General features: G+C 50.9%; 1 protein-coding gene across 6 annotated transcripts in view; it reads right to left on the minus strand.

The window, feature by feature from the left end:
- Nucleotides 1–15,832, minus strand: part of NAV2 (neuron navigator 2) — a 679,412-nt gene that overhangs the window by 50,186 nt on the left and 613,394 nt on the right. For 4 of the 6 annotated variants that reach the window (XM_024558786.3, XM_024558785.3, XM_053924020.2 and 1 more), the window contains 7 exons: nucleotides 11,515–11,806; nucleotides 10,082–10,784; nucleotides 6,963–7,430; nucleotides 6,225–6,290; nucleotides 4,800–4,844; nucleotides 2,450–2,610; nucleotides 875–1,063 (listed from right to left, as the gene is read on the minus strand). In XM_024558786.3, the coding sequence (XP_024414554.2) occupies nucleotides 875–1,063; nucleotides 2,450–2,610; nucleotides 4,800–4,844; nucleotides 6,225–6,290; nucleotides 6,963–7,430; nucleotides 10,082–10,784; nucleotides 11,515–11,806 (1,924 nt within the window). The remainder of the gene's footprint in view (nucleotides 1–874; nucleotides 1,064–2,449; nucleotides 2,611–4,799; nucleotides 4,845–6,224; nucleotides 6,291–6,962; nucleotides 7,431–10,081; nucleotides 10,785–11,514; nucleotides 11,807–15,832) is intronic. The other 2 variants (XM_053924021.2, XM_053924022.1) reach the window with 2 other exon arrangements.

The raw sequence follows: 15,832 nt of genomic DNA on the forward strand, positions 1-15,832 counted from the left end.
CGAGCTCAGTGCTATTATCACTCCCATTTTATCAGTGAGAAAACAGAGGCAAAGAGAGGTGAAGTGATTGCCCACGATCATATACCTAACACAGAGCAGGACTGGAACTCAAACCCTGGCTGTCTCACTGCACGCCCTTCACCATTCATAGTCAGTGGGCACTGCCTCCACTGCCCAATCAGCCCACCTTCGGGAAGCGTTGGGAGCGGGTGATGTCCCTCCACAACGTTCTGACTGCTTGTCTCCCTGACTCACACCTTGAGTGAAGGAACAAAGGGAAAGAGAAATGAACTCAGGTAGGAAGATGGATGACAAAGTTGCCCACAGTATTTTTATCCCAAAGTTCTGATTAAAATGAACAGAATACAAAAATCTAATCAAAATACTCCCAATTATCAAGCAACGAAGGAAAAGGGCATCGCTGAAGGCAATAACTTTGACAAACTGATGCCTAAATAAAGAAGCGGGAAATTCTGGAGTACAGCAGAGAGGCACGGTTGACCCCCCAGAGCAGCGAGGATGCGTCAGCCCAGGGAAGTGAACTCTTCAGGAACTCGCTCTGCGGAGATGGTGAGCCGGCGCTGGAACCTCGAGCCAAGAAGCTTCGGCCCACATCCAAGGCAGAGAAGCCTAGAGCGGAACTCGGCCAGCTCAAAGCGTCGCCAGGGGTTTTTTTTCAGCAGCCTCTTCCCCAGAGTCCTGTGAGGTTCATTAAGACCCAGACCCTACTGTTTAGTTCCCCAGTGCAACCCCCAGAGTAAGTGGGAGAGTTGGGAGCACTTTCAGGGAGGCTCTAGGTCAGTGAAGTGAACTTGGCATAGAAGAGCATTAACTGCACCCGCTGGCCTGGGAGATGGCCAGTCCCCTTGCTTACCTTCTTCAAACCCATCCCGGAACGAGCCCGAGCGGCTCATGGTCCTGCTCTTCTCATCCAGGGACATGGAGCTATTCCGGAAGCGGCTGTCGGTGTACGGGTCATACTGCCCGTCGGCATTGGAGAGGCTGTGGGTCCTCAGCATGGTCGGGTTGGACAAGCTCATCTGCGTGACGGTGGTGGGGCTCGCTGGAACAAAAGGAATGGAATCAAAAGGCTGGAAAGTCACGTCTCTGTTCAAATCCTGGACGGGGGTGAAGAGGAGACTGCTTATTATCAGCCATATCCGTCCCTGCCAACTCCTTTCCCTTGTCTATTTTCTAAAAGGTAGTCACATCAGCATTTGAGTTACACACTGAGAGCTAAAAATAGGGGAGGAAAGGTGGGTCAGTTCCAAAGCAAGGCTCTGGGCCTCCGCTTTCCAACTTGGCACGTTCAGACAAGCTAGTGTCACCTTCCAGGCATGAGCTAATTACTCCTTGGGCTCATCTGGAACAATTCCCTCTAAAGCCAAAAGCCCAAAATAGTCCCACCAGGCTTTTGATCAGATGGGAAGCATTTGTGCATGACAAGAAACTCCTGCCTCAAAAAGTTATGGCCAGGAAAGAACAGTATGCACACAGGTCTCATTGCCTCGGATGGGGAACGCCGAATCCTGGCGCCTCGAGAGCTTCGGTGCAAAGGGGGCACATTTACTGTAGCCGAAACTAGCTTTCTTATTAAAATCCTGTCATTAGTAATGTACACTATTCCAGAAGTATCCCTGCAGTTAACTCAAAATGAAGAGTTAAGTCATACTTGATTACAAGCCACACCTGCCCTTAAATAAAGACTCTGAGTTTATTATCCGCAATACTCAGGAAAGGCTGCCACTCTCTCTGAAGAAGGAGACGAGACTGGAGAAGCTCTTACCCGCCTCTATCAGTCTCCCAAGGCTCAGCTCCCACCCTGCCACCTGCTCGTCATCTTCTCCTGTAATTCCAGCCAGGACTGAGCTTTCCTTTTTCTAACTGTAGATAATACTTCAGTTTCTACACAGCCTCCTATCAAGCTTTGGACTATTCTCCTTTACCCTATTTACAAGTCTGCCTGAGTGTATTTGTTGCGCTAAAAAAGAATGCACTGACATATCAGCGGGGAGTGTGTTACAAATTCTTTCCCTTTCCTCCCTGTGCCAATCCAAGCATTATGTCAGCAGTAGGCACGTCCAAGAATACTTGTTCAATCAAAACCTGATTTTTATTTCTAGCTTAATAAAGCAATGAGGATGACCAAACATGGTATATGCTGTAACACCTACTTCTTCAGGTCTTAGAAATAAAGAATGGGATGGTTAGCTCTCTGCTATAGCCCTACCTGTATCAACCACAGAAAGAAAAATGATTGATTAGAGTACCAAAACCTTCTCCATTTTTCTCCAGCTCTTTTGCTATCCATCTCCTCTAATCCAACTACATCTGACAGTGGAAAGCTGTCAGATACTGAGAGTCTACGACCAACCTGTCTCTTTCAAATACAAGCTCACCTCTGCCCTAGGGAGCTGATCAGCACAGCTACTGACCAGCAGCCACTCACCAAGCTGAGAAAAGTTGAACCTTGTTCCGGAGGGAGAAGTGCCACTGGAGCTGGAGGAAAAGGGGGAGTTGGCGGCGGTGTCCTGCAGGCCTCCTGCAGAGTGGGACCGCAACCATTCCTTTGCGTCTTCTTGTGTGCGAAGCTGGGAGGTGGGAGCATACCTGGGCAGACAGAAACCAGGCCGGGATTAACTATGATCAACGCTTGTGAAAATGAACTCCGTGAAGCTGACAACGATCAGATATCCAAAGTTGATGTTAAAAAAAAAAAATCAGATCACTACACATCCCGAAACTTAAGAAGTTTCTGAAAACATTTTTTTTTTGCCACTGGGCCGCCTTTGGGGAAAACTGGAATTCCTCGCAGTTTGGAAGGAATACACAAAGGGAGCAAGTCGGCGGACGCTCAGAAGAGCTGTCACGGGGCGTACCCATAACGTGTTGATGCATGACGGTGCCATGTCAAAGCCCCCACCTTGACGGGACCAAAGCAGCCAAACCAGCCGCTGTTACAGCTCCAAGGACCTTTTAATTAGATAACTCACGGCACCTGCATTCTAGAGCGCAGGCGCGCGGCCATGAACCACAGCGTATCAGAACCCAGGCAGGGAGAGGTGTGAGGACAGCGGTGCTTACAGCAGCTGCTGAGATCCAGCACAAAAGGAGCCCTAAATCCTCGGCTCCCACACGGGGGAGGCTCTTCAGAGGTCGGTACACCTCCTCACTTATCCGGCAGCGTGTCTGGTAATGATTTATCGAATGTCTCCAATGAGCTAAGTGCCTTCACAGATGTTATCTTGAGTCAGGTGCCAAGGTTTCTATCTATTTTGTATGATTTCAAAGTCTTCTTCTCATGATGCCCACAGGCAGCTTCTCAAATTGCTACGTCGTCTAAGTGGCTGGAGAACCCTTAAACTAACAAACAGATTACCGTGCGGTGGCTAGTGATTACGTCAACAGTGGGATTCTTCTGGCTTAAAAAAGGCTGTTGTGGGTGTGTTGGTATTGGACGTGTGTGCCGAGGGAGGGAGCTAGAAAGGGAAAGTCAGAGCGAGGAGGAACCTAAGAATGTGTCTGCATTCGTGTTTTCGTTCTAGTTGGACACCTAACTTTCTAGGTCACATCGGTTGCCTGAAGACAGCTTGTCACATATCCCTCTTCTGAATTTTTTAAAAGTCAATTTAAAAAGCCAAAGCTCCATCATTTTCAAAGGATAGATCTGCTCCAGAAATATTTTTATAGCATTTTGAAAGGTTAATATTTAGAGAGGTTAGCTTCCTCTTGGGGCAACAGTGGGGCAGCAAGTCCCGCTCTTTAGAAGTGGCCGAAATGGGAGCATCTAGCCTGGTCGCTAACAATCAGCCCCCATCAGTGTGATGAACTCTTCAGCACAAAAGGCCTTGCCAGCTCCCCTTCTAAGGCCACACTGGGGAGATTTTTTAATACTTTTATTTTTAGAATCTTAGAATTGGCTTTCCTCGGAGCTTTGGAAAGGAAGCAGTGATACCTACCTCACATGACTGTTCAAAATGCTCTCAGCCTTACGAGCTACAGGTACCAACTACAGACACACACGACAGTGTTGAAACATTTCATTCCGAGTTCCGTTCTTTGCAAAGCACATAATGCTTAGTGCAGGGGGAAGCTGATGCTCAGGGAGCAGGGGAAATGACAGCTGCAACCACATGACGTTGAAACCATGGGGCAGGCATTAGAACAGAGGTTCCTCTGACTGGCAAGATGAAGTACGTGGTGTGAAGCATGGCGACTTACAGCATCTTGTGTTACCAGGACAGGCACCCAAATGAGCCCAGGCTGTGACTTACAACGGACAAAAGGACATCACTGCCTCATCGTCTTCTCTTTCCACCAAAAACGGATTACACCCATGTCTTACTGGGTCGATTCGATTTATGATTATTGTTTTGATGAGTGCTAACTATCTGTCCTTAGCAATTTTCTACGGGCTGAGAGTTAAGTATTTTCAAATTTGGCGGTGATGTTTCCTTCCTCCTTGGCTCTGTCCTGGTTAACGAATCAACATACTGTAAGTCACGTCCTTTCTCTGGGAAGCCAGCCCGTGAACAGAATGGTCATGGCGACGTGCTCAGCGATGAGATCCACCGGCCCCAGTGGTGCATGACATGGTTTTACCACAATAAGCCTGAAAAAGCACAGCCTCTGCTCAAGCACATAAGCCAACAAATGGAGAGATGAGGATGCGAGGGGAGCGATCGTCCAAGGTCCTACTGCGGTGGCCAAAGCAGGGAGCCCAGCCCAGCCCGAACCCCCGCCAGCCAAGCCCCAGAGCCACACCACATGGCATGGATGCAAGGAGGAAACACAGATACCTGAGTCCTTTCTTAGGCAAAGTGTTCCTATCAAGGTGCGGGTCACTGTAGGGAAGTTAAAACAAAAATGAGAACTTCAGAGAAGCACAGAGAAAGCAGGCGACGTGAGGCAGGAGAGGCTAAGAAGGGGCCAAAGAGAGCTGGGGAGAGAGACCCACTTCGCCAGGAAGGCCCCGTGCCCAGCAGAGCATGCAGCCTGTCCGAGGGAAGCCGGAGAAACCCAGTCCTCGGCCCGTGCTGCCACCAGCGCATACTACCCCGAGTCACCGGGAGGCCCGAGCCACTCTGCCCCACAGGTTCAAAGCCAAACTCGGGGGCTGTCGCACCTTGAGGCAGAGCCCATGCCTTCGGCCACCCAGTCGCCCATCTCTGCACGGTCGGTCACCACTGCTTCTTGGAGAGAGAGATGCCACCTTCTCTGCACCACTAACTCTGAGCCACCCCAGTGCCACGGGCGGTGACTTCAAGTGAGACAAGGGACTTGCTGGAGAGTTTTAAGAGGCCTGCAGTCTGCATATTTGGAATTCATAAGTGAATTCCAGGTCCCTCTCAGTTTCTGCAGTCCTCATTGGACGTAGCTAAGAGCTGAGCCCTGGGCCTGAGTCGGGACATGCTACAACTTGCAGGCTGATAAAGTCAAGGCATTTGGATTTCCAAAGAACAAGGGTTTAAAGGCTTGGTCTGGGAGTCTGACAAAAACAAAGATTTTGCTGTTGATGGGGTGAAGAGGGTTTTCATTAATTTTTTTTCTAGCGTGAAACAACATCTGCTTGTTATGTTTGGCCAAGCCATGGCTCCCCCACAAATTTAAGGTCAATATCCATTTCTGAGGCCCACCCCCAAGACAGCTGGGGGCAGACAAGCCTCTTCATTTATAAAGTCTCAACACTCCGCGTATTCTTTTTCATTATCATTACAGGAAATGGGCACACAGAACACAGCAGCCTGCGAAACATAAGGAGCCAAACTGCAGCGAAGGACTTTAAAGGGAGAAGAGCCAGCTGCGTGGGGAGTGGAGGGGGTGGGAGACAAAGGTGAGGGCCAAGCTGCTCGGTGGGTGGTAGATCATTTCTGGGCTTGGAGTGGGAGGGGAGGGAAAAGGGGGAAAGGGTGGGAAGCAGGAGCATGCCACAGGAACGCTGAGATGCAAGTGAGAGCTTCTGCCGCCCCCAGTTCTAGTGGCAGGTTTGAGGTTCCTTCCCAAGCCAGGAAGGGAGGGGCCAGCCCAACTCCACCTCTCCTAGGGCTTCAGTGGACAGCGGAACAGACCCTCACTGGCATGTCTGGGGGTCACATACTACACCGGAGCCACGAACACAAGCAGAAGCCTCGGGCCGACAGCCTCACACAAGACATCTGGCTTGACACAGACGGGCAGAGGAACCTCGAAGGCTCGGTGGGGTCTCCGGCCTGCAATGCCATTACCTGTCCTGTTTCCTGGGCAAAGTACTTCTGCAGAACTTAGGGCTAGCGGCAGGGGAAGAGAGAGGGCTAGAAGTCCAGGCAGGTAGAAAACAAGAGAAGGAACATTAGACTGGAAGAAGGGGGGGGGGGGCGAGTTGTAAAATACAGTGCTTTTTCTCATTCCCAGGGCTGACTCTGGCTGGCTTTCTTCCCTATCGGGGAGACAATGGACACTTCACTACTGAAGTGAGATCCAGAGCTCTGGGGACGCTTTAGGTTTCTCGATTTCCTATCACTGGCCAGCAGCCATTCAGCGGGAGGGTGTGTGCCATGATGGCCACCGAACTGACCCCGCTGCCTAAGGAACATCCTACCACACACCCCAGAGCTGCAGCGGGCCACCCACTCTGCCTGCACAACTACAAGGGGAAGGGAAAGAAGCCAACTGATGAACAAACAGAATAAAATGGGAGGATTTCAAAGGTGGAATGCCGTTTCAAATGGATGCATTAAATCTGCCCCCAAGAGACTTCCAGCAGCTCCAAGCACTGAGAATAACCACAATGAAAAAGGTAACAGGAAGCAGAGCTGAGCTGAATTCCATCCCAAACTGGCTTTCCTATGGAAGCCATAGGTGACAAGAAAGAGAGAACTCTCCCAGGCAAGGGGAATTAACATGTGGGATTCCTAACATAATCCTCTGTCTCTTGAAAACATGTCTTTCTGAGAGAGACAGGCGGCCAGACCCACGTCACCAACCTTTCTGACAGTGTGGTCTTCACACTGTTGGTTCTCACAAAGGGAGTCGGGGAGTCGTCCTTGGAGGAGGCGATGAGGCCCGTGGAGGAGTTGTGACTCAGGCCCCCTCCACTGCCGAGGGAGATGTCAATGGACTCACAGCTGGTGTGGAGGCTGCTGACGGACTGGAAGCCCAGGCCGTCCTTGCTAACTGCCGAGGAGCTGCTGGCATTGGTGCCCCAGGTGAGGCTGTTGGAGGGGCCCGAGTGCGCTGAGCTGGGGCTGGAAGCTAGAGGAGACTGGTTGAGATCCACATTCTTACTGTAGAGAGGACTGCTGCTCCCGCTGCTCAGGATGCCGCTGCCTGAGGGGGACTCTAAGTTACCTGGCTGGGTCAAGGTGGCATGAGGGTTGGAGATGACCACCGAGTTTTTCATGTTTTCAGCTGTGGCGATGGGCACTTGCTTGCTAGGCTTCCCACCAAAGAGTCTGTGAAGAGACAAAGGGTTGTTTGGGTTGAACACCCAGAGCCAAGGGGCTCCCAGCCATTTAGTAGGGTACGGCTCAGGTCCAGGAGCCATGGGAGTGCCAGGGGGAGGCACAGTCATTTCAACGGAAATGGCTACAGGCATCCCATTGGGACAGGCCACCGGCACACTCGTGTATGACACATTCCAGTTCCGGTGCTATACTGCAGCGGATACCCTGGCTCTGTCTGAGCCGAAGGGCCATGAGGAATAATTTTCTACAGGACTATTCATGCTGGTCCAAGATCATGCTTCCCTTTCTTTCTGGGAAGAGAGTAAACAGAAAATTGCCCTGGCCCAGGAAGCATCTAGAAGGAAAAGAGCTGCCTGCATCACCTTTGTATCCGTGACCCCAGGCACAACGCAGGCACTTGGTCTACGACAGTTCGACCCCAGGCACTGGGCTGATTCGATCTCTAAGCACAACGTGTAGAATCAAGAACCCGCGCCTCGATCTGGATGAGGCCCAGGGAAAGCGTCTTCACAGATCTGTCCTCCAGCGAAAGCCCTACCTGAAAGGTGTGTCTTTGAGGCCGGGTGCTAGTACTACCCAATGATGCACACGGAAACCTTGCCGAGCGCATAAGACATTAAACCAGACACACGGCGTGAACTGTGTCTCTCTGACAGAGACAAAGAAATGCCATTCCACGCCACCCCCCTGCTCGTGACCAAAAATGTGCCGTCAGAACACAGGAAATGGCACAAGCATCTCCCTCCTCCGCTGGCAGAAGGATACCTGGCAAGTGGCAGGGCTCTCTTCAGTCAGGGAGCAGGGACCTGCTCTAGTAATGCAAGGGCTTCCGCTCCCTGGAACTCTGGCAGGACAGGTATCTCTGCAAAGTGATAACACCACCAATGGGCAGGTGGCCTTTCCCCACACTGCTCAGCTGGTGTGAGTTTGACCTGTCTTCTCCAGACAGCCTTACAAACCTCAATTACTGTAAAGACAACCAACCGACCAACCACGGAAGCCATCCTCACTGCACTATCTGGTGACAGACGAGATACACTTCTGCCTGGTGACAAGCGGGGAATGAAACATCCGGTTGTTGGATTTTGGCCTGAGAATGCTTACACTTTTCCAGTAACGGGGACCCCGCTACTTCGAGGGGTAACTCACCCCAGGGCCCAGCACTGTCTATTAGAAAACCCAAATCTGATCCATCGTCTTCCATTAGGAGCAGCTACTCATTGCTCCTAGTCCTGCTGTGTGAAGACACAGGGAACACCCAGCCTTTTTGTTGAAGAGAGTCACCACACTTCACCTGAGATGTATCTTCTCCGTGCTAAGTAAGGCACAATGAAAACACCCTCATCATTTAGTAAAAATGCAGTTGTCAGGGATTGGCGGAAAGGCGTTCGATGCAGAGCCTAAGAAAATGTGTGCATTTTGGAGTATTCTATTACACTGGCCTAAAGGTCTAGTAAGATGCCTTTGTAGTTACTGAAGGAAACCCATAATACCAGAGTGAACATTACATGTAGTACTTGAGGCAAGAAGCAGAGACAAATTTCATTTACAAGGCAATCTGGTATAACAACAAAGAACAGCCCAAGAGGACCTTCCCCAGAAAAAGTAATTATTACTGAAATTCTAATAATCAAGTCCAGACAAAGAACAGTGAGCTGCTTCATTATACCTTTCATGTGGAACGCTTCTTCTGAAGCCTCTTCAAACATTCCGATTCGTTCCCAAATATGTACGTGTGCACACAGTTTTTATTTTATCTACTGCATGGTTTGCTGCCCTTGGACTTACTCTTTCCTATGACAAGACATCTCCTGAGCAGCTAGACTATGCTTTGCCCCGTGCACATGGAGTTTGAGAACGGTCCAGTGGATACGGGTTATAATGAGACACTATGAACAGGCAAAAGCTGCAGAAATTTAAAACAAAGTTGAAGAAAAAACAGCAAATAATATTTTCATGTAAAAATTTCCACCCTGTGTGGATACGTGAGAAAATGCTTTTTTAAGGTAATAGGAAATCAATTTCTCTTTTTCAGAAACAATTCTGCTTTAAGAAGCTAAAATTTCAGAGGCTGATTTGGAAGTATACATGTGGTCATACATAAGTATGCGGAGAATATTGGACTATTTGAGAAAAGCATCTGGCCCAGATCACTGTCTAGCAGGATGATGAGGAACTGCAGCCACTGGATTAACAAAACGAGAAAAAAATTTGTCTGCATCCCCTGAGCTACCTATCCAGGCCTGGATGGTAGCTAACTGTTACTCACTACTTACTACGGGCCAGATGAATCTTCATTCATACACAGATGAATCTTCATAAGAACTCTCAGGTAGGTATCGGTATCCCCATTTTACAGATGAGAAAACAGACATAACTGTTAATAAAGTTTACATGGTGGCTAATTAAGATGAACCCAAGCTTTGAACTCAGGGTGATCGATTACAGAGGCTTATGAATTTCATTCTAACATGGAAAAATAATCAGGTGATGGTGAAATTGCTGGCAGCCTCTGACCAAACCACTTTATCCTAGGACTAAAGTGGAGGAAACAGAGGCTGCTTTAAGTAAGAAACAGGAATAATCCAGGACACCATTCCATATATTCTGGTTCTGCTCAGTGCCATCTACCCACTTACCTGCGGAGCGTGGGAGAGGCCACATCAGGGTACTTGGCCCCTGGCTGGAGAGTGGCCTGAGCCGCACTGGACACAGGCTGGGCTGCCGGGTTCACCTTCACGGAGTTACAGGAAGCCACGCTCTCGTTGTCTGAGGAGATGCCTTTCTCCTTATCCGTCTGGTTGACCAGGCCCGGCAGAGAGCTCCCTAGGGCCGTTTTGGAAGGCTCCCTCAGCTTGGGCACCGGCAGGCCTGCGGACTTGCTGCTGATGTTGGAATCTATGCTGCTAGTACTAGACCTGTTCCCAGCCCCGTTCCGGCTGGTGGACTTACTGGGCCGTGGCAGACTCCGGTACTGCAGGTTTGTCCGGGAGCTGAGAGACAGATACGCATCGTCCTGATTCTGAGCCCCGTCCATGCTTGTCTTCCGACCAGTGGACCGCCCGACGAGTGCGGATGACTTTGGGATTTTGCCCAGTGTGGCTGACCTGCTGGTGACGGTGGCCCCGCTGGCTGTGATCATGGCCAGACCGGCAGCCGAGCCACTCTGCTTCTTGAACCCAAAGCTGCTGGCATTGGCGGTGGGTGTCCGGGAGCTGCCGGGGAGGGGCTTTTTGGACTCATCACCGCTGCTGCGGCCTGCATCTGACGGGGAGCGCTTCACCTGCGAGGCTTTGGGAGACAGCCTCCCTTTCTCGGACACCTTTGCATCGTCGGTTTTTCCTAAGAGAAAAAGGCAAGGTGAACCTGCAAACCAAGAAGCTGGCTCATCCAGTTCAGTCTGTTTAAAATCCTCCCCTCCTCCAAAGAACTGGTTCACGTTCTCCTTGGGGAGAGCAGGACCCTTGGGAGGCAGAGGAAAGAGCTTTTCATAAAGGCAATCTAGTCTAATTCTGTCACTGTGAGCCTTTTAGATGTCAACCATGTTACTCATTTGCAAAGCAGTCTAAATTTACCCAGCATAGTGCAGAGCCAGCCAATCACTGACACGTCTGGGGAAGTGGCTTGACTCTCACTGAACTTTCTGCCTCTGTCCATTGAAAAGATGTTCCTAACCTCTACAGGAGGAACCCCTGACTTCCTGCAGAAACAGTTCCCCTGTTTACACACACCCCTGAATCATGGAGACATCAACTCAACATGCCAGCAGCTTATAAACACACGCCCTCACGTGTGCGCTCTTACCCAGCACACGGTACCCCAGTTTAACACGGCCTCAGCGGTGGACCACCTGCAGACTTTAAAAGCTTCCACACATATTTCCACTTGGAAAAAGGAAGAGATGCGGACTTTCCTGAAAGCTGGTTATTAGCAGAGTCCACACCCTAAGAACAAATACCTGAGCATTTACGGGACTTAAAAAACAAAGAAACAAAAAACAATTCCCTGCTAGAGTGACTGTGGTTTTGGAACTGATACCCATGGATGAAAGACAGCGATGCCTCTTACTCACCTGTTCCTGGGGTCTTCAGCGTGCCCGCCGAGGCAGCCGGCTTCGTCCTCGGCACGGTGATGCCCACCTGGGCCGTCATGCCACGCCGCCAAGAGCCCGTCTGGGAGATGACAGGATTCTTCTTGCCCGACGTGCTTTTGTCGGACTCATCAGACACATCGGAGGGGTTCCGCCTCCACTTGGAGCCTGGCTCCATCTTTATGCCGCTGTCTGACCCTCCGTCGGACTTCTTGACATCGTCGCTGGACCAGAGGGAACTCCTCTCCACCTGTGAGTGCTTCTCTGCGTCAGTCTGTGGGTGAGACTCTGAATTAGGGCCCCCAACCCCAGGTTAGAGAGACCCTCACCACAGAGCGAAAATGCCAATTCACTGGATGGATTAAGAGAAAAACAGTAACGAACTACTTAAAAACATGTGGCCTTTGTACTCTGGTTATCGTATTAGAAGGCCTGATTCTTTTCAGTCCAAGGAAAGTAAAGAATATAACCATGTCCTTGAAAGGAGTGAGGGAGGAGAGTAAAAGGGGCCGGAGGAAAAAAAAAAAGGGAAGGAGCCCCGCGGAGAACTGTGAGCAGACGGGAGATGTGGCGAGATTTCAGCCACCAACCCTCTGCCACTTGGCGAGAAACCTCCTCTAACTCAGGCAGCCTGATCTCTAGCCAGCATCCAGCCTCCTGCCAGTCTCCCTTTGTTCTTCCGTCTCCCTATCACTCCACTGGCAGCGAGATCTCAGGATCTAGCGCAGCGTCACTGTCTAACACTCGGAGCCAGAGAGTGAGCAAGTGGGGGCTGCTGCTAGTTCCACTCTCGGGGAGAGAGAGGTGCCGAGAGGAACACACACCCTCCAAAGCCACTTCCCCCCAAAGCTAAAAGCCAGTGGGTGCCTGCTCCTACCCCAGCACTGTGTATTTGCCACACTGCTTTGCTCCTCTTGTGGGATTCTGTTCAGACAAGGCGTATAATTAGCCAGCTTTCTTTGGAAGAGCCTTGACCTGCTGGCCATGGAACCCAGGAGGGGACAGAAGTGTGATGTTAATGATTTGCTTCTGCAGTGAAAAGGCAGAAGCTAACCAGAATGCCTCAGGGGCCTCCCTAAGGGGGGGTAGTCCAAGGAGATGCCAGTCGGGAGAAGCCATGCAGAGAACGGGGAAGGGCCTCAGCAACACTTTAGAGTGGCTGTACTAAGATGTAGTCCCTTACTTGCTGTACTTAACTCCCCACAGTGGGCATCATCAGCGGGGCAGGAAATCCAAGCAATCACATGGCCACAATCTGGCCTAATGCCCATCACCCAAGAGTAGTATGAACACCTCCCTCCACGAAATACACCGGCTGAGTGGGATAAAACCCAAACACAGACAAGCAGCCCAAGTTCAATTGTTCCTCTGTCGCCACCAGGGACTCCTTTGCTCTTCCCCCTCCCTCCATATGAATCTCCCTCATCCATGACAGCCCCCTCATTGCTCAGTCATTCCTCAGACACGTGCTGAGCTCCTGCTAGGAACTAGGCACCGGAGACATGAAGGGACAAAAGCAGCCCCCAACCGTGGGAAGCTCATTGTTCAGTGGCTGTGGGGACACGGAAAGAGGACTTCCCATATCTGAGCACAGGGCAGGGGCTCCCTCAAGGCGTGGCGAGTAAATGAGTGAACAAATGAACACACGCTTGTCCAGCTAGAGTGCACTTTAACAGAGTGATGCCGTCTGACGCTGGCCACCACCAGGTCAAATAGGCTATGTAGGGAAGCAGTACTGTCTTCACTTCAGTTCTACAGATGAGAGGAAATAAAAGGTACCCACTCCTGCCCTGACCAGCGTGGCTCACTTGTTTGAGTGTCGTCCTGCAAAATGAGAGGCTGCCGGTTTGATTCCCGGTCAGGGCAGGATTTCCTCTGCGCCCACTGTTCGCCAGGCACCACGGGGGGCCTGGGGATCTGTGGGTAAGACTGGTTCCCACCACTCCTGGAGTTTACGATCCAGTGAAAGGGGCAGAGATTGGATAAATAAATACAAATAAATAAGTAATTGTGAATGACAAGCAACGTTATAAGGCAAAGGACAAGGAGTCAGAAGGAGAAATACAGGCACTGGTGTAATTTAGACTATGATGACGGGGGTGGGGACAGTGGTGAGGTAAGACCCTCTCGAAGAAGTGCCCTAAAGAATGAGAAGAAACTGACTAAGAGAAGAGTTTAGAGAAGAGTCTGCTTAAGGCCTGAGACAGGAAAGGCCGTGGCTTTGGAAGCAATCACCCAGCCAATATCTACCAGGGGCCACCCTCTGCCAGGCAAGCTTGGGGGCACTGGGAAGACCACAGTGAACAAGTACAAATCATTAATATCTTGTCCAAGTACATTTTAACACTTTCTAATACACCCTAAGACATACTGAAAACTTAGCACACCACATCCTGGATTACTGCATCCGTTCTTCTAATATTCATTCCTATACCTCATTCCCCTCAGTCAAATTGTATGGGAGCTAACAGCGGTAACAGTAACAACAAAATCTACTAAGCACTCACTATGTGCTAGGCGCCGGGCCAGAGTGCTGTGCCTGTAGCACGTCATTTAATCCGCTCTGAGGAAGTTACAGTTCATCGTCCCAATTTTACATGAGAAACTTGAGGCACACAGTGAAAAAGAAAAGTGTCCAAGATCACACAGGGAGGTGGTGGAGATGCAAGGGTTCCAGGGAGTCCACATGGTATCCACTTTATGCGACACTGCCTTCCTGGGAATGAGCCCAAGGACAAGACACATTTCTGCTTGTCCAGTGGCTCCTAACACAATCCCAACACCCAGCAGATGCTCTTTCCATACTGGCTGGCTGGTTGCTCCCCAACTCCAACCCCAGAGCAGCTCCAGCCCAGCCTCTGGGTGGGACCCCAGAGCTCCGACTCCATCAGTGGTAGAGAGAGTGCCTCGTGGCCCTGGCTCAGGACTGTGGCTTGATCCTCTCTCTGGATTGAACAAGGACCCCACCCCCACACCCCAACTTGGTCCAGGGCAGCAGCCTTCCCTGCGCTACTCAGTGCAGTGGGCACCTGCCTAGGACATTACGGGCTCTAAGTTCTTATCTCCTTAGCAACCCCCCCAGAGGCATGCACCAGAGCGTATGGTGGCACCACTAAGGATCAAAAGGTGGAAAAGTCCTTGCCTCTCTGCCCCCAGGGCTTACAACCCAAGGCCAGCAGGATGGCCACACGGGGCTGCACAGAGCTGTACCCTCCCCCTGGCCCTCCATGCCTCTGTCAGCTGTTCCCTTCTCACATGATGCCTCGATTTGAAAGGATTTTCCTATTGCCCCTACCTGGAAGTCCATTTCCTCATTCAACGTCCCTGTGGGAGGTGAGGGAATAGCCGTACGGGAGGGGGAGAGGGCCTGGGAGACTGGAGAGGTCCTGAGCAAGGGCCCCCCTTCTTCAGGGACCACAGAGAGGCCAGTCCTCTGAGAATGACAGGCTGGAACCAAGCTGGGGGTGGGGCTGAGCAGTGAGCTGGGCGCCACATGGCATGATGTGGGAGGAAAACATGGGCTTGGAGTCTGGCAGACTTGGAGTTCAAGTACTGGGCGCTGCCTCTCCTTTGCTGTGTGTGTGACCCTGGAGGGGTGGCTTAGCTTTGCCGAGATCGTTACCTTGTATAGCAAATGGGGGTGATAATAGGTGGGTGTCTTAGAGAGCTAGTTGAGAGTAGACTCAATGAGCTAAATGTGGAGGGACTCAAAACCCTCTCACCTCTGAAAACCCCCAGCACCTTAGCATTTATCCCATTTTTGTCTTGTATTAGTGTGAAAAGGGCACTTGTCTTTCCTGCTATTGGGCCACAAGCCTCTAGAAGTCAAGGACACGCCCTCTTCATGCCCACATCCCCCACAGATCCAGAGGCTGAACTGGCTGAAGTCTGGGCCCCAGTCACAACAGAAAAAGTACCAGCATTATCACCACCACCTGCCACTCTTCTTGCCAGGCACTGTGTCCCTCCACATCCATCATCAGCTCGCTCAATCTGCTGAGCCTGCATCCTCCATATCTCACAGACCAGGTGCAAAGAGCAAAAGTAACTTGCCTCCAGTCACACGCAACAACAACCAAACAGATAGGCAGAAGCAGCGCCCCTCCTTGCCCCCCGCCAAACCCGATCCCTTCATCCAGACCCCTATCCAGGGAATGTCCAGAGAGCTCCGGGCTCTCTTGTGGCCGCACAGGTCAGGAATCCCTGCCAGAGAATTCAGGATTTTATCTCCTTGAGAAGCAAAGAATAAATGCACACGGCAGTATCTACCTTCCCCCACCCTGTATATTTTGTTAAAAAT

This window comes from Desmodus rotundus, chromosome 5 (assembly GCF_022682495.2).
Source record: "Desmodus rotundus isolate HL8 chromosome 5, HLdesRot8A.1, whole genome shotgun sequence".
In the NCBI taxonomy this organism is placed as follows: Eukaryota; Metazoa; Chordata; class Mammalia; order Chiroptera; family Phyllostomidae; genus Desmodus; species Desmodus rotundus.